This window comes from Saccoglossus kowalevskii, chromosome 3, assembly GCF_978046115.1.
Source record: "Saccoglossus kowalevskii chromosome 3, keSacKowa6.1, whole genome shotgun sequence".
NCBI classification, from domain to species: Eukaryota; Metazoa; Hemichordata; class Enteropneusta; family Harrimaniidae; genus Saccoglossus; species Saccoglossus kowalevskii.
In genome coordinates, this window is record NC_140643.1 from 15,326,001 (window position 1) to 15,350,958 (window position 24,958).

Below are 24,958 nucleotides of genomic sequence, written 5' to 3' on the forward strand. Positions count from 1 at the left end.
AATAACTACACACCGCGATGGTTTTCTGACTTCTGCTACGAATGTACATGACAGATGTACGACTAGTGATAATTTAATCAGCATGGCACCCATAGGACCAACACCGAAGAAAGATAAACCTAGAACGCAGTTTCACTCACCAATACCTGATCCAGCCGTCGAAGTAAGTACAATTCTACTCGAATCGGCGAATGTAGCCTTTGTTTCCTTGCATATTCTTTAGTAATACTGTATTTCCCAATAATACTATAGACTCAAAGCTGAGGGTAATACGTGCAATAGCTGTTTTTTCCGCCTTCATAATTATTCATAGCTGAATTAAAGATCATACGCCATCCTCCTTATAATTTTATTATATTATTATTATTATTATTAATTTGTGCCATTACGAATATAAAAACAAAATCGTGTTGAAAAATTGTAAAAACTTGCTATGCACTGGTTTCTATGTTGAAATTATGTAATGTAATGTTATAATTTATTATTGATATGAATTTAAATACTTTATTTTCGCTTGGAATTAATTTTCGCTATTTTTGCTGAAGGAATGATTCAGTGAAAATAAAATCCAGCGAATATACATTTTTTCATATATTTTACATTCAACTTGTCAAATTCAGTGAAAATAAATTCCATACAAAATACCCAAAATGTCTTTTCAGTGAAAATGAATTCCAGCTAAAATAAAGTATTCTACAGTATAACAACAAGATCAGTAACATTGACACAAGGATGGAACTAGGATTGAATTTACACAGGATGCATATAGAAACTAGACAATATCAGAGACCAACAATTGAATTACACCAGGGAAAATATAGAGATTGTAATATAATTGAAGATGAGATTTTTTATCACACCATGCATTCTACTTAGTGAACCAAGAAATACAGCGTATTCATTTTTTCTCAAAATCAAATAATCATTTTAACAAAACTGAAACACTCATCAAGCAAATATAGGCAAAAATTTCATCTATAATTGATGAAATTAAAGTCTATTTAAAAACAGGAACAACAATCAGAAAACAATTCCTTGAATGATTTTATCAATGTTAAACATTTAGTTAATTTTGAAAGAATATCTTTATCACACTACAAACAAACTAGAAAAATGTGTTTCTTTTTTGTAGTAATAACGAATATCTTAAATCTATTTCTGCAGTAACATCCTCAGTAGTGCAGATTTCATTTTGACTCAATCTGCCTTAAGAACTTCATGAATATTTATTGATTTATTTATTTGAGACTAGTTTTGCATTATCAATAGATCCAGAACTGGGTGCAATCGCTCTATGTTTTTTTCGCCTTCATAATTATTCAATGCCAAATTGAAGATTATATATCATATGTGTAATTTCAGTCTTGAAAAAATAAGTATTAATTAAAAAGACAAATTGATGGTGACACAATAACATTGCTGTATGTTAATAATGACCTCTGCTTTTATTTTGCAAAGCCAATACAAACTACTGCAATTGTAATTATTCATCCTGGCTCTGCTAACTTGAGACTTGGACGTGCATCAGACTCAGTGCCTGTATGTATTCCACATATTATTGCTAAAAGACACAAAACAACCGGACAACCTGTACACGAAGATTACACCGTACTTCGTTATGAAACCAATGTAAGTAGTAGGGAACATTGGAATGATCATCCTTACCTTGATCAGAAGTGAATTGTAATTGTAAACATTTATGATGTGTCATAATAATGGATATAGAGAATATCTCATGACTGAATCTACAATATCAGATTTATTAAATGAGTGTTGTCATTTTCAATTGTTTCGAGCCTTTGGTGAGGAACAAATAGAATTTACTACAAAATACAGTTAAATAGTTTTGATATTGCAGGTCACAAATTTGATATCCTGTTTATCCCATGTATCCATTTTGCAGCTACTAAAGGCTAAAATCGTAATCTGTGAACATGACAAAATTCCAGATTATTTGATTTGCATATAATATAGTTACATATACCGGTAGTTATTTTTTGAGCCTTGGCTATACTTGTGGTTTCGGGGATGCATTGGTAACATAATAACTACTGGTAATTAAAACCATGACCATTTCACAATCCGCAACAAATCGTCATTAGACGTGGATGAAAGATATTTTTATGCACGGAGAATTTGAGGTTGGGAAAATTTGAAATGGCGTCTCACATTCAACTTCATATTACACACACGTTCTAGCCATTATCTGACACTACCAGTGTAATATTCAAACTAATGTGTTTCTTAATAATAATTCAAGAAATATTGTGTAAAACCACCAAAATCTTAAGATATATTTTGCGATAGACAGTCATGATGTCAAAAGGTCAACCTGCAAGCAGGGTCCAATCAGATTGCCAGGATTTGTATTACATAGTATGAAGATATAGAGAATTATTACACTGCTTTATTACACTGAACTGCTATGATATACGGTAATGGATAAAGACCCCATATCTAACACATTGCAGCATGACATCCACTGCTCTCTAATTAGTGGTCATTCCATTCAACCCTCCCACTTGTGATACTCGTATATTCACAGGTGTAAAAACTATTTTAAAATTTAGTAACATAAATTAATTGTTTTAAAATTTGTTTTTTGATAGCATGCAGAGTGTGAACAGCAGATGGATCAAGGGCTGCGTAAAATTGAACGTGAAGTTTGGTCTCTGGGATTATCCACTGGACAGAGGAGAATAACAACATCACCAGAACAGGTTCATTGCTCACTAATTTAAATCAAACAAATTCTGTATACTGTAAAATAACTTTTTTTTTCACTTGGATTATATTGGAGGGATGAATCAGTGAAAATAAAATCCAGCGAAAATACCTTTTTTTCTATATTTTACACTCAACTCATCAATAATCAGTGAAAATATAAACTTCATTACAAAAAAAACAAAATGTCCTTTCAGCTAATGTAAAGTATTTTACATTATTACATTTCTTGTTTCATTATTCAAATAGAAAATAGAAAGCCAGGCAACTATGGCGAACATCAGAAAGAAAAGAGAATGATTCCATGTACTTCTTAGTGCATAATGTTCTATCAAATTTTGTTTAAGCTTCATAGTACTTAAAATACTTTATTTTTGCTTGCAATTAATTTTCGCTGAAGGAATGATTCAATGAAAATAAAATCCAGTGAATATTATTTTTTCCTATATTTTACATTCAGTTCGTCAAAAATCAGTGAAAATAATTTCCTTACAAAACACCTGTCTTTTCAGTGAAAATTAATTCCAGCTAAAATAAATTATTTTACAGTATATTCCATGTCTCCTATAGGTTTCTGTGTACAACAGTACTGTGATCCCACAACAACTAGATGATAATTCTGGATTGAAATGGACAGACACTCAACATCTGCCGGAATATGTAGTGGGAGAAGAGGTAGGAAAAGATCTAGAATTGTCTTTCCAGTTTATTTCTTGTTAAAGCGAGAGGATCGTCACCTGCGCACGTACGGGAATTGAGTCCGAAGCGACGATAACAACACGCGCTAAAAATGCAAAGGCTCATGGGTAGACGCTTGTTTGTAAACAATGACACACTATGGCCATCTGACGCATGCGAAGGTGACGACTCCACGCTTTAAAATAGTTTGCTGAATGCTAGTGATAATCATCGATAACATGCAAAGCCCGCCATAATTTATTCATGATTTTTAAAAGAGGGATATGACCGCGGGTTGAACAGATTTGGTATACCAGGTATATTTACTGGGTTTTAAATTCACTAGTTTGTGGAGCAATAATAGCATCCAGTGAAAATAAAACCCAGCTAATAATTAAACCTCATATGGTACATGTATGTCATGTCTGACTCCATTTACCTCATGGTACACACACTTAATCTGATTAAAATCTGATGTTGTGTACGGGCTTTAATTATTTTGACTATAAATTTATTTTTATTTTATTTTTTATTACTTTTGTTATTAATGCCTTTTTATTTTATTATTTCACTTTGATTTTTTTTTTAATATATTTTGCGAAAGGAATGAAAACAATTATATTGGCAAATAAAACAATAATTTTAATAAAAAAAGAAATACAAACATATCCCCACAAGGATCTTATTTTAATCAGATTGGATACACACTGCGCCCTCTTGTGATCTTAGGACAAAAATGCTGTAATTTGTCACCTGATCTGAGAACAGGACCAACAGCTTCACGTCTCTTCCTACTGGAAGCCATTCTTCCAATTATGAATACCCAAATAACTATATATTAACAACTAAAAAATTTTTTTTCACTACTGAGTGGGAAGTCAAAAATGCAATTGTCTTGTTTCTTTGTGTACACACTGATCATTGTGCCACACAATCCCAAGACAATCCCAAACTTTCCAAGGTGCATGGTGGACACTGTGGTTGAGGTTGTCACACATTACATTAAGAGTAGATCTAAAAGGATAGTAGCTGTAACAGGTATTCTCAGAAGCAAACATCCAGACATTTTCATCGTCTGGCAACCACAATCAGTCAAAACAATGGTTAAAAACTCTCAAGAAAATATACTATGAGCTAGTTACTGAGACTCTTTTGAACAGTGTAACAAGATTACCCCTACATGTTGAGCATAAATATTATATAAATTTGTTCGTTCAGAATTGTCTCTTAGTTGAGTTTGTGCTGTTTTCTTGACTTTAGCTGTTGTCACCAGCTTTGACTGGTGTTCCACAGCAGCTGGCACAGAGCCCATAGAAGTACATGGTACAGTGGTGCGTGTCTTAGCAAAACAGAATGTTCTATGACATTGCAAGGTCAAAATTGCAATTGAGAATAAGTAACTACCAAGCACATAACTCCAAAATACTCATCATCTATTAACCTTTAACCAGCAGTTCCCTCTTTTTATCTCAAATTCACAACATATAGTCCCGTTTATAGTCTGCACTCTCCTACAGAAGATTTGGACAAAAATACTGTTAACCAAATTTTTTGAGTAAAAACTGATACTTGACTCAAATGTTGTTGTTAATCTAAAATTAGGATTCATATCCAGAAATATTGAAGAATATATAAGTAAAAAATTGCAGAAAAATTTGGGTAAGAAAGTTTGGAGGTGAAAAGGTTGAATTTCAGATGGAAAACAGTGCAAGTACTCTGACCATTTAGAACACTATAATTTTTTTCATTGAAATTTTGCTGCAGCATTTTGTACAATTTTAAGTACTAAGAGTAACTTTCTATAATTTTTTTGTTAATTTTGAACCAAATGGATTGAATTTCTTATTTGCTACAGGTCTTGACAAAAAAATAGGGAAACAATTGTGCAGATTTGTTTTGTGAAAAATGAAAAAAAATTATGCTTTGTCACACAAAAGGTTGATAAATCCCTGATTAATATTATTTTCTGTTCAAACAGGCATTGTATATAAGTCCACAGGACTGCTATAATTTTCACAGACCATTCAGATGTGGTGGGTTAAATTTACATCAAGGTATCGGAGGCTCCCTGACTTCTGTGATACAGGATCTACAAATAATATGGAGTTCAGCAATTGAGAATCAACTAGAAATTCCAGTTAAAGATCTCAAGGTAAGCACTATTGCACATCTTCCGTGCATTTTGTGTCCCTCTCTGGGTCCATATTGGTCAATTTGAACACTGAACATGTCAAAAGAAATACTGTGGAATACTTTATTTTCGCTGAAAAGGCTTTTTGGGCGTTTTGTATGGAATTTATTTTCACTGATTTTTAATGAGTTTAATATGAAATATAGGAAAAAAAGTATATTCGCTGGATTTTATTTTCACGAAATCATCCCTTCAGCGAAAATAGCGAATTTAAATTCCAAGCGAAAATAAAGTGTTCTACAGTATATATAACCAAAAGTTTTGCAACATTTTGACACTGGTGGCGCTCTTTTTAAATGTCTTCTCATGGTTATCGGTAGGCCCCAAAAACAAATTCTGATCAATTTCTTTTTAAAAATTTATGCATGCACCTATTTTTTTATTTTAAATTAGGAATGAAAATTGTGTTTATTTTATTATTTTGATTTTTTTTCTTTTCCAAAATTCTGGCACATAATTTATGACACGTTTCAGTTGTAACAGTTTACATTAGCTATTTAGGTATAACAATTTAAATTTTTTTACCTCTTTTTCTCACAGCATTACAGAGCAGTGTTGTTGATTCCTGATATCTATAACAGACCTCATGTCAAAGAGTTGATGAGTTTATTGTTGAACAGACTAGGGTTTGGTGCAGCTATTGTAATACAGGTAATTATATTGTATTTTATATTTTACAGTGAATCCTGTACACCAGAGATATTAAGACTATTTGTTAGGTTTTACACATGTTCAATGTATCCCATATACAAAAAAATAGGTATTTGGCACAATCTCAGATTGAATTTCAAGTTACCTACATGATATTATTTTTTGTTTTTAATGTTTTTCTTTCATTCAAACAAAATTTACACTGATGTTGCCCAAAAATGTCTGACTTAATTGTTGTTACTAAGTGGTGACATGGGTATTTTGGGACCAATTTTCTGATTGGCTTTACTGTGTGAATGGTCTGAAAGTTGAACCAATCACAGTGAGTGTTATGAATCTGCAGTTAACAGTGTATATCATGCTCGCGCATGCTTCTTTTCTGTATCGCAAAGTTGTACTTCAAATTGTCCTTTTATTGATCTCAGAATGGTTATTAAAATGTCTTATATTGGAGTGTCTCATTGCTGCGGGAATATTTTATTCAAAGGTATTGTTCTAGGAAAAGGAGCCATCACAGTGTGGTTGAATCTTTGAAATGCATCACTGCTTTAACCTTTTCACCACCAGACTTTCTCGTCCAAATTTGTCTGTACTTTTTTTCCTTATTTTCTTCATTATTTCTGGAAATGAACCCTAATTTTAGAGCTAACAGACAAAATTTGAGTTGATTTTCCATTTTTACTCAAAACATTTTGCTATTTTTGTCTCAATCTTCTGAAGGAAAGTGCAGACTATAAATGGGACTTTTCCTTAATTTGTGATGAAAGGAACTGGTGTCGAAAAGTTATGTCCTCTTGCAGTGAAATGCATCTTGTAATTGAGTGTACAGGATGCCGTTACAGAAATTGAATCGATATAGTTTTGATGTGTGTTAGTCACTTTCTTTTAACAAATTTTATATCATGATAAATAAATCCATGACCACACAACTTTATTTGGCCATCACAGAAATATGAAAACTGATACTTATTATGTTAATATTGTTCACATGAATTATCTACTTTATAGGAGTCTGTGTGTGCCACTTTTGGTAGTGGTGTTCAGAGTGCCTGTGTAGTGGATATCGGTGATCAAAAGACCAGCATATCATGTGTAGAAGATGGTCTCTCACATAGGAATACCAGGTATAGCTACTGTGTATCGGTGTGTACATTTCATTACATGCAAAAATGCAACGTGTCATGATAACCACTTAAATGTCTTCATTCAAAGTCAGGATGTATTTAACAGTGTACAGTATTAAAAACAACTAACACAAATTATAATGTAGCTTTCCAGAGTTATGGATTGAGAGAGACTATTTACAGGTCACACAGGAGCACTTGTATGATTCTCTATGACAGAACGTTTTAGATCTGCAGTACATTTCCCATTAGAAAAAAAAATCCACAATGTTTTGAATAGCTGAAGACGGTAATCAAACATTGAATTTTATTTTCAGATTACGACTTTCATTTGGTGGGAGTGACATTACCAGATGTTTTGCTTGGTTGTTAAGTAGAGTGTATTTCCCCTATAAGGAGTGTGACTTGGCCAGTAGAATGGACGCACTACTCATGCAGGAGTTGAAGGAGAGTTTCTGCCACTTAGAACCGGTAGGTAAATTTACTCCCTATATTTCCCCTATGAGTTTTCATACAAGTTTTGATATATTAACTGAGTTCTTTAAAACTAATATTCAGATTTCTATCTTACCGGTACATTGTATTTTTCCTCTATTAAGCTCCTCACGATTTGTTCATTTATATTTTAATTATCATTTACCAGATACTGTTTGGTTAATTAATCATAATCTAAAGGCAGGGACTTGACCATGTTTCATTTTTATTGGCATTTTAATTTCAGGAGAAAATGGGTCATCAATAAGACTGATGCTGGTACTGGAATTTCCAACTAAAATCATTCATAAAATCATTCAAGTTATCAGATTTTTTAAATGTTAGTTAAATGTTAACAACCTCCCCCTGCCCTACCAACGCCACAAAATATTGACCAAAAATTAACTTTTTTCCCACAGGATATTTATGGTCCACAGTTACATGAGTTTCATATTCGACAGCCACACAGACCAACAGTGTTGTACCAGATCAAACTAGGAGATGAAGGGATACAGGCGCCGATGTCAATTTTCAATCCACAAGTGTTTGGCTTGGCTGGTAAGAATCTCTTTCACACACAGCAGAGGAATATAGGAGATTCTGAAGATCCCCACGATGAGACATATCTACTGCAGACACAGAGTAGAGAAGTGAGTAGGTTGTTCTGCAACATGTTGATAGCATGATATCAAACTTTGTGAATTTGGTGATGGTAGTAGCCGAGAATATAACAGGGTTCTTGCAGTCTTAAATATCTGTAACATTTTGTAAGAAAAATTGTGAAAATTTATGCTCAAAGTACAATATAAATAGTTCTACTTTGTCAAATTTGACAGCGAAAACACTGCGTCAACAGATGATCCTGTCTGTCATTTTTACGTGTAATTGTTTTTCACAGTCTGTCAAGTCGAAGTCGGCCAATGCTGAGGATAAAAATAAAGATGGCGGTGCAAATCCAGATGAAGTTAAAGTCAAGACCGAGAATGCAGCAGAAGAGAAAGAGAGTGAGGAACCTGAGCTGCTGCAACCATTAAGTATGTCTTCAAGGATGGCTACGTCAGAGTTTGCTGACCGAGTACCTGGGTTGGATGAAGCTATTCTGCACAGTATTAGTTGTTGTTGTAAGTTGTTTTCCAAAATTCAATCATTGTCTGAATTGCATGGTTTCACAAACTTAATGTAAACTTTATATGTAAAAATGAAGTGGGCACGCTTTAATATACATGTACCGTACTCGACCTCGTTAGTGCCTAGGGGCCTCAACTCAGAAAATCATGATTTTTTTAGGGGTGGGCGCTTACTCGAGCACCCCCTCGAAGAATAGTGGAAATGAAAATTTTGATTCATCATGTGACAGATTGAGGGGGGTGTTACGTCTTTGAGGGAAAATCAAATTTCATGGAATATTTACCGCATTTTACTTGTATTAACAGGTCATTGTCGAAGCGTAGTTTACGCACGGTCACCATGGTCTACGCATTCACAACATATTCACAGCGTCCGATATCCACGCTGTATCTTATAAAAACGATTACCAGTATTCGTTAAGCAATGGTCAAATACCAAGTTTTAAATTAGTTACATTTTGAAAGGGTGGGCACTTTGCCGAATGTGACCCTGAATATAAAAATTGCGCAAAAGTGGGGGGTGGGCGCTTGCCCGGGCATGGGCGCTAACTTGGTCGAGTACGGTACATGTACACTCGCTGCCCTTGAGGTCTTTTAAGCACCGAAGTACTGTCATGCACATGGTGTTGATTGATCCCAATGAAATGTTCATGACTAAAAAATCTCACATAATTCATCAATTAAAGTGGTTACAGTTACATATTTGCTTCAATGAAAGCACAAATGTGTTTGCTTGATCATTACAATACCATTTATTTTGACCATAGACACACCAATGTCATTTAATGTGAACAAATACATTACTAATAGAGGTCTTTAGCACTAGAACACCTGTTTTTTACCTCAAAGCTGACCAAAAATTCATTTTCCAGTTATTATAGTATATATTATCATGTTGCATTTACTCATTTGGGACCACAGTTTCAAGTTAATTTTTGCTCAGTATTAACCTTTTCACCATCAGACTTTCTCGCCCTCATTTTTATTTATATTTCTGGAAAAGAACCATAATTTTGGAGCCAACAGAAAACATTTGGGTCAATAATCAGTTTTTACTCAAAAAAGTTGTCTATTTTTGGCTTCTGGAGGATAGTGCAGACTATAAATGAAGACAAACACTTCTCATGCTCCCTTAAGCATTTAGTAGTAAAACTCGCTAAAATTGTTCTGTTTCTCTAACAGCATCCGATGAAACGAAGAAGAAGATGTATGGTACAGTCCTTGTGATTGGTGGTGGATTACAGTTTCAAGGTGCCCAGGAAATGCTTCATAGAAAGATACTAAAAGGAATACCAGAAAAGTTTCGAAGTCAAGTAGAATCAGTTGATGTTATATGTAAAGCAAAGGTTAGTTACATTTTCGATGGAAGTTCATTTGATTTATTTGGATTCCATGTAACTTGACAACAACATCCAATTAAAACAACGCGTAAAATCATTTGCAAGTCAGCTAACTTTGGCATCTACATGTTGTGAAAATTTGCAAATATCTAGACCAAAAATCAAGTTAGACTATAGCAACTCATTGACCTCATAATTTCATTTGACATGTCATAATCGTCTATTATTATTTTTTGTATGCCCCTTTGCGCTAGTAGCTGGACTTCCAACTTTCCACATTTTCTGCAACATGTTTATTAAAATGCTCCAACTTTATCGCTAGGAACTGGACTCCAAAATGACTTGCTGGAAAGGTGGCGCTGTTTTGTGTTGCCTGGATACAAGCCAAGAGCTTTGGATCAGGCAGAGGGAGTGGCAACATTATGGCCTGAAAGTACTGAGAGAAAGATCACCATTTGTGTGGTGAAAAAAATAAGACATTGGAGGGCATGCTTGATTTCAAATGTGATGTACACATTGATGATCTTAGGATCTGACTGAAAGCTGATCACTAGATATAAGAGTACATGGCCATTACATACTGAAGTGATGAAGACAACTTCCTGCATTGCACACCACTAGTACTCATTCACATATTGTCACCTGGATGGTAGCTGGGACATTTCCACGCCTTATTTAAATACTGTGGTGAAAACGAGAATTTGGGCTACAGAAACTAAACTTAACTTGCAGGAAGAAAAACAAAGTCTGGTTAAAGAAATTACATGCTAAGTGAAATGTCAGATATTCTGGCAAAACACGACTTAAAGCAGACAATAGCAGTGATTTGTTTTTAAATATAACCAATCTTACCAAAATACTGTTTTAGAAACAATTGCATGAGCAAAGTGACCCTACACAAAGGCCAGTAGTTGGAAATGGTCACATGACACTATAGAAAATTGATGCACACGACATTGAGACCATCTTGACTTGTTTGACATTTCGCCCAGAACACTATTTGTATTTCAGGGGCAAAAACCAGTCTTTGTGGCTTTCTCAATGACATCTAAGGTTCATCAAAGAACTACTAAATTGTCTAGTCGGTACAAGCACAACTCGCCACACTAATAATTTCAATGTCAATTTTTATTATTTTACAGAATAAAAGAAATAAACAAGTTATTTTGATTAAATGTATGGCAATAGTTTTTATTTTAAAAGTTTCAAAAATGAGGATACTGCTAGATTATACAATAGTCATGAACATCAGTTTCATACGACAAATCGATAATCTGAATTATAATAACTGACAGCAACACAAATATAGCATACGTTATTTGACAACATCAGGCTGTATGACATGCACTGTGTTAATTCCTTATAATGCAAAATTATCTTGTCCCTCAAAAATCTACAAAACAACTTCAGAATATAGTACATTTACTCCACCAGTATGGCTACGGTCATAATTACAGTATCAGTATGCAATTGTTAGAGTGCATGTGCTTCTATTGGAGATGAATTTCTAACAGCAAGTTGGAAAACTTTGCATCCAGTAAAAAGGTAAGCTAGACAGTAGTTTCTACATGTAAATGTGTCTTAAGTAGCAGTACCAATGGAGTCTACGTTGGGTGCCTGAATAGCAGTACCAATGGAGTCTACGTTGGGTGCCTGAATAGCAGTACCAATGGAGTCTACGTTGGGTGCCTGAATAGCAGTACCAATGGAGTCTACGTTGGGTGCCTGAATAGCAGTACCAATGGAGTCTACGTTGGGTGCCTGAATAGCAGTACCAATGGAGTCTACGTCGGGTGCCTGAATAGCAGTACCAATGGAGTCTACGTTGGGTGCCTGAAACTATGTCTCACCATTTGAATTGAAAAGTTTGCCCAATCAACAATTTACATTACAATAGGTAAATAAAATCCTGCAGAAGCTTGTTAAACATTACCGGTATAGATTTGTATTCTTGCATGTCTTTATCCACTCTTGGTATCTAATATTACAGTGTAACTGTTATACATGATATTGACTTAAAAAGAATTTAAATATTGTAAATTTGAAAATATGCCACTACAATTAGGTGATATCACAAAACAGTAAGTACTTTTTCAAGATTTTTTTTGTTTACATTTTTTTCCCCCATCTATGATATGACTTGACTGTAGCAGCAGTAGATACATGTCACTATACATCGGTATATCTAGTCCCACTGTTAAGCGGTTTATCCAGGTACACGTCATAACCAGTGCATCACAAACACTGCAGTGACAAGCGTTGAGTTCCCTGCCATCTTATGGGATATGGTCGTGCTTTCATGGCATCACGAATGAGTCCTATATATAATTATTTTAATGTTTGTGAAATGCCTTCCATTCAGAGATGTAAACTAACAATATCCACTTGATGAATTCCTGATGGCAGAGTCCTTCAGCCTGCATTAGAATTGCAGGCATTTACCTAGTAGTAAAAGAAAATGTTAATATTACACAGTAGGTGTGATAGTGTATGAGGAGGAATATTCACATGGTTCAATTTTATCAGATTTGATGTTGCAGGGATATTCACAGTTAAACATGTATTTTATTGTTGTGGTAATGAACAATCTCAAAAAAAAAAAATGATAATTTAAATGAGCTTGTGAGCATTTGTGTACCCACTAATAATCAAATCTAATTCTCACCTTCCTCATCCACCTCCAGCTGGTGGGGGTGGGTTTGGTCCTCCTCCACCGCCTCTAAAACCTCCCATTCTCCTCCTTGGTGGTCGTGGCGGTCTACAACAGTGAAGAAATCAATAACATGATATTTAGCTGACGTCAGTTACTAATCCTTCTATCCCTCACAATTAATGGAATAGCCCATCACAGGTCTGAGTGTCTTTGTTAATTGATTCACTTGTACTGTTGTCTTTTTTAAGCTGTGTTTTACCACTGCTGTTCAATATAAATACCAGTGCATGCAATAATCATGATAAAAAAAATACATATGATGTTTATAGACAAGTGTGGGCCATATGGTAGCAAAAATTCAACTACACTTTGTATAACATTATGATAAATAAATGTAATGACGTAGGTATATGAAATTTGGTTAAAAACATACCCCCATTTATCGCTGCCAGAACGATAATCAGATGTATATCCAGACCCTTTCTTTGTTAGACCAGGCTGAAAAAAAATAATCATCCATTATTATTTTGTATTTCACGCTTCTTTGGCATTAAAAAATGAAAATAAATATACAATTACTAGTATAGACATGATTAACACAACATATTATTGTTACTGTAAACAGTTATTCACCAGGTTTTAATTTCGCTATTTTCACTGACAAGTAAAATCTGCTAAATTAAACCTATGTAAACATGAAAAATAACAATAAAACTTATTGTTGCCTTAAAAAATTCATGAAATTAAAATACAGTGAATATGCTCAAAACATAAAAATAGTGAAAATAAATGAGTTCATAAAATACAACACACTGACTGATATTATCCTGCTGAGAACACTGAATGATTATCTGATTTAATACTAACTAATATTTCTCAAAACCTAAAAGCAGTAATTACACTAATAAGGAACTTATAACTACAAATTGTAATAAAATAGAGTATACTCACCGAAACCATGGTTTGAAAACTGGAATGAAAAGTTGAAATGATTAGTAACACTGCAATTGTTGCTAGCATGCAGTTTTGTTCACAATAACCTTGTAACAAATTAACCCCGCCTAATTTCACACCCTATACGAAATAAATGTATACGTATACACATAAAATGGCATGTTACGCAATTTTCAAGGATTTACATAATATTACAAGCCAGCAGGCATTTACTAGTACTTACAAGAGCACAATAAAATTTAGAATTCCCCAGAAGAGATCCGGTATGGCAGAGATCCGCCATGGTGACTGCGAATCCAAAACGTGACCTATAAAAAAAAACACATGTAAACTATGTTCAATCATTATGCTTGGATGAGAGGGACAATTACAAGTTCCCTGAACAAGTAGAGTCCTCACAATTGGCTCTTAATTATTACACACTGTAAAATGTTAAAATATTCTGTAAATGGGCTAATTATTCGCTAGGTTTTTATTTTCACTTGTTTCATTGATGTTTCATTGATGTGTTGAATCTGAAACCTTTTCAAATTTAACAATAGAACAGAATGTATGGTTTCATTCACAAACACAGTGAATGTGCCCACGTTACTCAATATGCTAAACTTGAACTTAGTGAATATTTCTCCTTCGATGTTACAGAACGGAGCTCTTTTAAAGGGTGGTGGTCGTCGCATAAACAAACAATGTATTTTATACGCGTTTTGTACGTAGCTATGAGTCCCATATCGAACAGAACGCGGCGCGACGACCACCACCTTTTAAACTCCAAAATAGAGTACAGCCTTGACAATTTGCATTTAATGTGTTCGCAATTAGAAAATCAATGCGAACTACTGTGCAAATAGTTGTATTTGCTTGAAATTAAATAACATTCATCGTTTGTCTTGTATTGCTTATATTGCAAGACGAAGGCGACAGAATACAACGTCATCGACGTATCCGGAAGTAAACACGTTCAAACTTTGCTTACTCACTGCAGTTTTGCGGCGCTTTCAATATTTCACTGTTTTCATCTCGGAATATCAATATTCTCGTGAGAAACTCACAATATTTACCTGCTATACATGTTCACAGAACTAACACCATTTGTATTAATCAGAAACATTTTTCATAAAAGTCAAAACAGTCAAATATTAGACAAAGACAAGTCACTCACCTTCAGAGACGTACACCATTTTGAGTTTTCCCGTAAAGCTTACGTATCATTACCAACAATACATTGCGAACGGAAGTTGAATAATCTAGCGGTCAAAGGTTGATTTTGTCGATCAGGTGTCAGTCAGGTGTAGCTTCGAACATTTATCTGCTTTGAAACTTTCAGCCGATAGGGAACTACCTCAGCGTTTACTTTTCTTTGAAGTTGTGATATGCCCCGACGCGAACTCGCATATTGTTTTCAGTACACAGTCCCGGTCGCTGCTTTGCCAAGAACTTGTACAAACAAGTCTGCATTGGGTCAGAAAAACAACATCGAGATGCCGAGGGAATATTAACTGGAGTGTGCTCAATTAACAAACAAGGTATTACCATTTGTTGTGTTTTCACAGTGACTTTTTTCCGCCCAACTAAAGACGGAAAGTTGCCAATTTTTCATTTTCAGAAACACGACGTGCTCTGTCTGTGCATGGAAGCTCCATGGTCTGTGCAGACGTATAGATGATTACTTCATGTAATCCGCCCACTGTGGGTGAATGTAAACGGTACCATAACCATAACACTATCATGTAAACAATACTACAGGGGGTTGAAATAACCATAGAGCTAAAGAGAGTAAACTCCTATTGATGCCAAGATGATACTTGTTTTTCGGTGATTACCATGGTATAGTAGGAAATATCTGTATTTTAGAGAGGGGTCGGCGAGGGGTATTTTCGTAAGCTGTAATTAACTGTTTTTATTTTCTTAATAATGTAATTTAAATAAATAAAAAAACGTAAATTTGTAGACATGTGCAAGGTGTAAAATGTAATCAGCTATTTTATTCATCTGTAATTTGTACAAAAGAATTTGCTTTATCTGTAAATTGGAAAAACTTTCATTTTATTTCCTGTAAAATAATAAAATGTCACTTTTCAACTTTATCAATTTGAAAGACCATATTTCTAATGCATCATTATTATTTACTTAATTCAAACAGTCATTTGATAATTGATGTGAAATGGCTAATACAGTAAATATCATTAGCAAAATTACATTATTTTTTTTTTACAATTTTTATATTGTTACAATTTGATCAATATTCTGTTGGATAGGATTTGTTATGAACTGTACAAAACCAACTAGACTCTTATGATGCTATAGTGTGAAATACTTTATTTTTGCTTGGAATTTATTTTCTTGATTTTCAGTGAAGGGATGTTTCAGTGAAAATAAAATCCAGCTAGTATATCTTTTTTCCTATATTTTACATTCAACTTGTCATACGGTATATCAGCAAAAATTAAATTCCAGCTAAAATAAAGTAATTTACGGCAAGTAAGACATTTTCTGCAAATCATACAAAATAGGAAACTATGGAAATCTAGGATTTGATTATCTTTAATGCTCTAATACCACATTGGAATAAATTCAACATTTTTATTCCTTCCTTGCAGACACTTATGGATACCACAGGTAAATGCTGGCGTTGTCAGTGCTGTATTAACAATGGTAATAGTGACGAGGATAACCCAGTTGATTACCATGGCGACACCGTGAATTTAATCCAAGCTTCAAATGAATCAGTAACTCCACAATGTAAAAGTGGAAAATCTGTCCTGGGGGATATTATGAAAGCAGCTCTCACTCTATTCTACGTGACCTTATTCTCAACAGCTGGAATTGTTGCATATCAAACTATCAGTGATTTGATGGAATCTCGAAAACATCCTGTTGCTTCCATCCAATATAATGAAACAGATATGTACCTGCCACCCGGTAAGTATATACTTGCAGTGACAAGCACTTTAAAACTTCAAAAATGTTGACTACTGACAGAAAAAGGTCTGATATAAAGCAGATACATTAGAAGCTGACTGTAGAAGTTTTTTGCTTATGTCATTTTGACTGTCTTTGCTCAGATACAACTGCCATTGTAATTGCAAAGCTTGAGATCACCCATAGGCATTATGTGTGAAACATCTCCCACTGGTTACTTTGCAATGTATTGTAAAATACCTGCAGAGTTTATAAAATAGTTTTGTTCTATATTCTGTATCAAATTGTATACATGTATACATCTTTCGCAATTATAACGAATACAATTCTGATGGGGCATATGACTAGATAACAATACCATATTGGCTCTATATAAATAGTAACATATGCACTTTAGTTCAGGGCAGATATAAGTCTATGTCTAAACTTAAGTCATATCGGGTAATTTAATGATCCAGCTTACAATAAGCTCACATTTTGTATGTACGCTTCTATTGGACATGTGCTTCTAATAGAGTAAATATGGTATAATTTTATCATTCATTTATTGACTCCCGTGTGCGAAGCACAAAAAGGGAGCCTTTGCAGTTAGTGTGTCTGTCTGTGTGTCTGTGTTTTTCTATTGAATCTAGTGATGTTTACTCAGTTTCAAGATTGTACATTTGTATTCCTGACTGTATTTGTATAGGTCTGTTTACTTCTGTTGTCTAAACTGCAAATTTATTGTTGTCTATATTTACCTGTCTGTTATGATGTAATGATGGATGCCTATTATTGAGAAAAACAATCAATGGTATACCAACCAGCCACTCCCACCCTATATATGCAGTGTATTTGTATTGGTTTTCATTCTAACAAGCACATAGATAATAGCGTAGCCTTGCATTTCTTGTCAAAATTGTTATCCCTATAATTACACACCATTACCTGAGTACCCCAACCAAGTTTCTAGAAACTCTGTTGACATCTCTTGATGTCAATTTTTGTAACTCATTGTCCAAAGGTACATGTACATACATCATATTGTCATTTTTAGACTTGTGATTATTATCAGTGCTTGCAAATGTTGATAATTTCAATATCATTATCTCAGATATATAAATTCAATTGTGGAGGCCATGAAATTTCTTATAAGGAATCTGAGTTCTAACTCTGATCTAACCTAGCTAGTCATTGAACACCATTCACATTTTGTTTGTGATGATCATAGTTATGTGTTTGCAACATGTATATGTGCCAGCCATACTAGTATGTATGACCTCAAAGAAGGTTTATAAATGAGATTTTTCTTATTTATTCTAATTGCTGTTTTAGGGCAACAATATCCATAGAAAGTACAGGGATGTGTGACCTTTAGGGGTCATGCAAGTACCAGGATGTGTGACCTTTAGGGGTCATGCTTACAGACTATTGAAACAAATTTCTACTTTACTACCGTATATCTCATTTCTCCAATTTTTGATTTTTTTTTCAGGGATTGTGATTTATTCCACAGATGTGAATGCCAAGTTTCTAAGTTGTGGCAAATATTTTTATGACCTGGTAGATCCCCCAGATATAAACCCTAATCACAAAAACTGTACTAATGAAGAGGTTGTCTACCCAGACCCTTATTTTCCAGAGAGGTATCGTAAGGCTATTGTTTTTAAAGGACCAATGAATGTACACGATAAGGAAATACTGTTTATAAACTTTAGCCTAAATCAAACTGCAAGGAATTTCAGCGGAATCGAGTATTTACTGTTTCAAAATTGGAATACATTCAGTAATAGGTGAGCCTTTCATTTGTCACTTTTATAAGTTGAAAATTTTGATACTAAGTCTCATTATAGCAGCACTGTCATCAGAACTGTGCATGTGCATGGCAGGGCACATAACAATAAATGTTTACATATTCTCAGGGCAGAGCTACAACACAAGACGTTACAAGCTGCTAAGACACAAACCACTGTACCATTTAATTCTATTAGCTGTGCGCGAGCTCCTGTGGAACGCCGGTCGAAGAACCGGTGAGAACGGCACAAACTCAACTTTGAAGTAATCCTGAGCAACCAAATTTGTTATTTTGTACATGTAGGGGTAATCTTATTACACCGTTTTGGAGGGTCTCAACAACTATCCCAAAGTGCAGTTTTCTGGAAGTTTTTGGCCTTTGTTTTCACTGTGATGTTTGCTGAGCGGTAAAAATTTACAGATGTCTGTCCCTAGAAAGAGAAATCAGTTTTTAGAGAACTGCTAAAAGCTAGGTATGCATATACAGGCAAATATTTAAAGAATTCACCTTTGATCTGAATTATGAGTAAATCAGAAAATATTATCTAATTGATTGTTGTAGGAGTTTGATTCAAAAGCGCGCAACCTAGATAGACTGACTAATGAAAAATGATGGCCAGCTGACTTCAATAACTCTAAACCACTGGACAATAATTTCTGATGAAGCTTTGCAGGGGCAGTAACATTTCTGAAAATGCATTCAATCAATCACAAAATTGCTGCCACCATGATTTCTGTAATTTTTTGTTGGCCTTACAGTCTGGGTTATTGTGAAATATCTTGACTATAGAGGGCGCCATTTCAAGAACCCAAATCTTATTCCATGGTGATGCATCGAGTGCTCTGCGAAATCATTCTTTTGGATAGTAAGAATCCATGGGGTTCTGTATTTTTCTGTTGCATTTAATTATGAACATTTAAAAACTATCGGCGGGAACTGTAACTGCAATTGGCGCACTTAGACGTATGACTAAGGTAGTATAAATAAGCGTATGATTTAGAACTCTGTAAATCATGATTTCTTTGTTTTTCTGACAATCAGAATTAATCATGTGATAAAAGAGGTTGTCACCTGATATCACTTATTCTTATAGCCAGTTGATACTTTGGCATCATAGGCTGTATTATTTACTCACCTTCGATTTGTGGATAATACTACCAGGTAGCACATGACGTCACTCATATCAATCAACTCTACGAACAATTGATATCCGGTGATAACTTCAAATACTGGTAATTCTACTGCTATACACTACATTTACATTCACTAGCTTCCATCTATCAGAATATCATCATTCCAATCATATCTCAGTTCAACAGATGGAAAACAATTCTAACTTTTTCTTTATTATATTACCAGTTCAAACAAGGAAGGGTTTATTAGACAGGTTGATATTGATAACCCAACGTGGACATTCTCTGGTGGAATGCTAACATGGATACGAATGTCGCTGATGGAGACATATTATTTAAATGGATCATTTAATTCTGTTTTTGATGTTTCGGTTGGTAAATTTTTATTGTGTTTGTTTGATCTTTTTTGTATTTAAATAAAGTTTGTGATATTGTAGGAGTCGCATAATGTTTCAATCATAGCATGTTAAAAACCATTGTTGCATTTGTTTTAATGTCTCTGTCATTGCCTAGATTTGTAATTCACACAGACCAGATATTTCATTAGAATTCGGTAGTCAACAAAATAATATGGCTAAATCTACATCAACCTTTTCTGAATTCTTTAAAAAAAGATTCAGTGAAATAAATTTGTAATTAAAATCCTGTATAAAAGTGTAGATTTACTGTATGTACTGTAGATGTATTGCATGAGTAAGTCCAATGCATTATCAATATACATCTGCCTGAGGTTGAACACTGAAGGGGTTGACCCCCTATCTTAGTCAATGTAATTAATGGTGGGGGCAGCCATCACTAGCCAAGATTCATTTACTATACACCAACTTGTGTGGTTCAACTTCTGGTTAATCTTGATTAAATTCGACTGGTGATTGAGTAGTGGAGTAGAGAAATTACAGAGATTGATCTTCTTTTTTTACTTCGCAGGAGTCTATGGTAAAATACAATGACATCCGACCTGAGGAGGAAAGAGTCAATGAACTCTTTTTCGTGCTTTATGAATGGCGAGACAAATACATACAACAAAATCATATAGTTAACACTATGTCTGTGTGGAACACTGTTGGAGTTCTCTGTGGAGTTTTTTTAACCCTCTTCAAGGCAGGGGAGTTTGTTACAAAGGCTATTCAGAGAATGCTGAAAGCGAGACGCAATAAAAAGTTACAAGAACAACAAAGAAATAATTCCAGGCGGCAAATGATTACATGATTAATACTCAAGTTTCAATATACTTTATAATTGCATGCCCACTGCAATGGTTTTAGTTTATGTAATTACTCACTGTATATATCGTAAAAGCAATAATATTCACTGGTTTTCTAATTCATGGATTCCCAGTGAAATGTTTTACAATTTAATCAGGGAAGTAGCAAAATAATTGATGCATATGGTAAGTGCATATACAGCACAATGGAAAGTAAATTTATATCTAGATAATTTTATTCCATATTTTTTTTTATAATGTTGATAATAGGAAATTAATCTATTTGGTTCAAAATTCACAAAAAGTGATAGAAAAGGCAGACAATGGCGTAAAGTGTCAATAGCTTGGCATGAATTTCCTCTAAAATTAGTTTCAAGTTTGATTTCTAATCATTCTGTAAATGTATTAAAACTGTTGCAGCAGTTAATCTCTTTAAAATGTATTATATTGTAACACAGAGGGTGCTAAAAAAATACAGTACTACATGTATTTATTATGACCATTGATGCCTTGTATTATAATAGACGGGTGATATATGCATTATATTAAGCTGAGAACCCTTGTTATGATAATTTTGTATTCACTGTTATTCACAATATTTAATTAATTTTCCTGACTCAAGGCGAAATTTGTCTCGCAGAATCGCACCAATTTATTTTGAAAACGTTTGTGTGGACAAAATGTAAAAGTAAAAGTAACTGTAACTCTAAGGACAACAGAAAAAGATTTGATGTTACAATATCTCGTCATTTTTCCCTCAATTTAAAAAGTTTGTTTTTCAAAATGTAAGCAGTTTACGTTACGGTAGTTTCAACATGTACTGTGACCTGTTGAGTTCTCATTATGTCTATCAAATTTTCTGTGATTTAATTGAAGGCTTTAGGATCTTAATATACTGTTAATTGCTACAAAATTATTTGTTAGAATTTGCAAAATTTTTGAAACTTAGTGGTTTGCTGTACAAGGACTTCATTAGAACTATTGTGACTGAATCATAAGAGTTTTTTAAGAGTATATCACAAAATGTGCATAAAGACAGTATGGTGATAAAGGGCGACGCACATTTGTCAAATCGAGGGACATTCAAATATTTCTGTATAGGATTTTAATCCCCTATAGCAGCTGATAAGACAAAATGTAGACGTTTGGTGGAGGCTTGATGTGCCAGGTAACATAGGATTTAATTTTATTGGTTTCTCAGATGTATAATAATTGGGTGATAAATTGTTTATTAACATATAAATCACCCAGTGTACTTTATCACTGTTTCACTATACTGTAAAGTGATTTAATTTTACTTTAAATTCATCAGTGAAAATAATATTCAATGGAAATAGTTTTTTTTTTTTTTATTTAAATTTTAACTTATCAACAATCAGTGAAAATTAACTTCAAATAAAACAGCCAAATGTTTTTTCAGTGAAAATAAATGACAGCTAAAATAAAGTAAATTTTACAGTTTTTTACATCACATGTTTAGTTTAACACAGTGCAATAGTTTTCCTAATCGCATAATAAGCAGGAAACCGATTTTCATAACAGTATACATGTCTTCAGGTAACAGGATGAAACTATAAACTCTATTAATATTATTATAATTATTACTTAAGAAGAGTTAAATCAAGGTATACGCCACACTCCTAGAGGTTGACGCTCTGGTAAGAATTTAGTATGCTGCCTTGAAAGAAAACAAATATTCTATTTAATTTTTGCTCTATCAAAACACATTTGACTGTGTACATTACAGTGATGATTCTGTTGTAAAAATAATTATCCAGTGTACAATAAATACAATTTTGGCTTAAATGTACAATTATGACAATCCATATAGTGAGTTTCAAATGTAACAGCCAGACTTATATCACAAGTCAGAGTGTTAAATATGAGCAATCTTGATTAAAATCCTCATTAGGTATGAGGCTCCAATTTTTCTAATTTTTTTTAAATGACCCTTTATATAATAATCTAGTTAGAGGCGACTGGGACATGATTTTCTAAAACTGATTAATGACAAGAAAAACCAAAAAATCAACATATTCAAACTAAAATACAAATAAATATTATAAAACGGGTGATAAAAAAAAAATTGGAGCCTCAAACCTACAGCGGATTTTAATCAGATTAAAATATGAGTTGCTGATCATAGGTGTGACTGTTGAAACAACACAGCTACACGTTTGTTATTAACTACAATTGTATACAAATTGATTATAATACTCCGGAATATTTTATTAAATCAGAGACTGGATATTATTATAGTGGTTTACACACTTTTAAAAATACATCCAAGAGGCTTATTTAGTGTATGAATTGAGGATACTTGTATGCTTAGAGGTAAAAGAAGTTACCCTGGTATGCAAGAACAGATTTTACTACATTCAATGTGTACCACTAACACTGTAAATTCCTGTAAAAAACACTTTAGTAACTACCGGTACATGCCATTTTAGTTTCAATGAATCCATGTCAATTCATAAATTTATGGAATTAAATGTGTTTTTTTAAACTAATCTGTGCAAATCATTTATGTTAAATAATAAATTAGGCCACCAAGAAAGTTGTAAAAGCTGAAAATTTGCATTTTGATTTTATTTCATGAAAGTGTTTCTGCATATCTTGGGGTTCAAACCTAGGCTTAAAATAAGCATATATGGTATGAATTCTAATATTGAAAAAAAAATATTGAGCAAATTTATTTTAGTAACTTTCCAGTGTCATATGTTTCTATTATATTCAATGGGAAGCATAAAGCATTGCACATGTATGCATTAGTGAAATATTTATTTGCCTGATATTATACATACTATATTTGCATTGACTGTATATCAAATCATTAAAATATGACTTATTTTGTTCATGGAACAAATTTATACATACCGTAATATATGTAAATGCATACATTTAGAGCAAATATAACAGTGTTATAAAATGGTGTGGATGGATGTGTTTTTTGTATTTCTATTTTCATGTAATAAAGAACATTTAATAGGTAATAGTGGTGATTAGATGAGTTAAGATGATTATTTTGTGTGTGTGTGTAACAGGATATGTGTTTCTACATTGACATTAATGTATGTATGTAGGAGAGGTAGACAGGGTAGCAACAAAAATCTACCTCTTCCATAAAACTACCATAATACACTGTATACTCCAGAGTCAACTAAAACCATTGTTTTGCTGTCAATTACAAATAAATCTCCATGACTGTTTTCACAAATATTTACAGTATCCACAGTGATGGGTTAAAATAATGAATTAACTGTGTAACAATTTAAATCTAGGGTACTGAAAATAATAAAAGTTGGTAAAACAATTATTGTGATATCTCTGTCTTCTATTTTAATTGTGTAGACTGAACTGCATCATTTTGTAATAATGCACTGTTTCTTTCTACTCTTTTTGTAATGTTTATGCTAATTTTGTAATAAAATTGTATAAGCATTATGTAATACTAGTTAGCTCATAAGATACAAATAATGTAGGTGTTTTATAATAAATTTACCTGGAAGCTGAGCGGCTATCGACTAACTAAATCGTGATTGTTTGAAGAGCGTTTTTCACTGCGTTAAAATAACACTGTCAACAACAAAAATACATATTTTAATATGCCCTCATGCGGGCATAAATTAAATTGATTTTGTTTTTACAAATGTTCGGCACATGCTCGTATATAAAGTACACGCAAGTCTCCGCAAACGCAATTCCCCACCCAATGCCCCTTCTCTTTTTGTGGCTACGCTGCTCGTTTGGAACTGCTGTGATTAACACGGTTGTCTCTTTTCACCTCCATGGTTGAAATAAGTGCAAGCGTCTCAAGAACATCACTATAAAAACACCACTGAATAGTTATATCCGGAAGATACGTATGGCTCTTACAATCGCCGTTTGTGGACAAGTTCTTTTACAAGCCCAATCACGTTACCCAGTTCAACGTGTAACCTGACTAAAAATATCCCACAAGATTACACAGCATATTCTTGGCTACTTTTCAACATTATCCTGAACTATGTTG

The 24,958-nt window shown here is 33.6% G+C and overlaps 3 protein-coding genes across 5 annotated transcripts; 2 read left to right on the top strand and 1 right to left on the bottom strand.

Moving 5' to 3' along the window:
- Window positions 1-13: 13 nt before the first annotated feature.
- On the top strand, window positions 14-11,484 carry LOC100368212 (actin-related protein 8-like). Of its 2 annotated transcripts, XM_002730487.4 has the most exons (12): window positions 14-163; window positions 1,459-1,629; window positions 2,610-2,720; window positions 3,295-3,399; window positions 5,381-5,554; window positions 6,134-6,244; window positions 7,253-7,368; window positions 7,686-7,839; window positions 8,262-8,492; window positions 8,741-8,963; window positions 10,152-10,315; window positions 10,632-11,484. In XM_002730487.4, the coding sequence occupies exons 1-12, from the start codon at window positions 83-85 to the stop codon at window positions 10,773-10,775; spliced, it is 1,785 nt and encodes a 594-aa protein (XP_002730533.2). In that variant the 5' UTR covers window positions 14-82; the 3' UTR covers window positions 10,776-11,484. The 2 variants fall into 2 exon arrangements, with proteins under 2 accessions (XP_002730533.2, XP_085352935.1); XM_085496809.1 differs by lacking the exon at window positions 1,459-1,629.
- Window positions 11,423-15,179, bottom strand: LOC102804183 (selenoprotein K). 2 transcript variants are annotated; one of them, XM_006811225.3, is made up of 6 exons: window positions 15,076-15,175; window positions 14,140-14,224; window positions 13,914-13,932; window positions 13,396-13,460; window positions 12,975-13,067; window positions 11,423-12,751 (listed from the first exon to the last, which is right to left on the bottom strand). In XM_006811225.3, the coding sequence occupies exons 1-6, from the start codon at window positions 15,092-15,094 to the stop codon at window positions 12,748-12,750; spliced, it is 285 nt and encodes a 94-aa protein (XP_006811288.2). In that variant the 5' UTR covers window positions 15,095-15,175; the 3' UTR covers window positions 11,423-12,747. The 2 variants fall into 2 exon arrangements, with proteins under 2 accessions (XP_006811288.2, XP_085352936.1); XM_085496810.1 differs by lacking the exon at window positions 11,423-12,751 and having other exon boundaries at window positions 12,971-13,067; window positions 15,076-15,179.
- A 6-nt stretch (window positions 15,180-15,185) lies between these two features.
- On the top strand, window positions 15,186-24,259 carry LOC102805590 (proton-activated chloride channel-like). Its single transcript, XM_078006677.2, has 5 exons — window positions 15,186-15,439; window positions 16,514-16,835; window positions 18,310-18,607; window positions 19,969-20,113; window positions 20,670-24,259. Exons 2-5 carry the CDS (start codon window positions 16,520-16,522, stop codon window positions 20,949-20,951), a joined length of 1,041 nt encoding a protein of 346 aa, XP_077862803.2. The 5' UTR covers window positions 15,186-15,439; window positions 16,514-16,519; the 3' UTR covers window positions 20,952-24,259.
- Window positions 24,260-24,958: the final 699 nt, after the last annotated feature.

What these genes read in the sequence shown, in the direction of transcription:
- LOC100368212 (XM_002730487.4), top strand. Translation starts at nt 83, where the DNA reads ATGGCACCCATAGGACCAACACCGAAGAAAGATAAACCTAGAACGCAG. An exon ending in TAACAACATCACCAGAACAG is followed by an intron (nt 2,721 to 3,294) that starts GTTCATTGCTCA and finishes TGTCTCCTATAG; the next exon opens with GTTTCTGTGTACAACAGTAC. An exon ending in ATGTTATATGTAAAGCAAAG is followed by an intron (nt 10,316 to 10,631) that starts GTTAGTTACATT and finishes CTTTATCGCTAG; the next exon opens with GAACTGGACTCCAAAATGAC.
- LOC102805590 (XM_078006677.2), top strand. Translation starts at nt 16,520, where the DNA reads ATGGATACCACAGGTAAATGCTGGCGTTGTCAGTGCTGTATTAACAAT. An exon ending in TGGAATACATTCAGTAATAG is followed by an intron (nt 18,608 to 19,968) that starts GTGAGCCTTTCA and finishes TTATATTACCAG; the next exon opens with TTCAAACAAGGAAGGGTTTA. An exon ending in ATTCTGTTTTTGATGTTTCG is followed by an intron (nt 20,114 to 20,669) that starts GTTGGTAAATTT and finishes TTTACTTCGCAG; the next exon opens with GAGTCTATGGTAAAATACAA.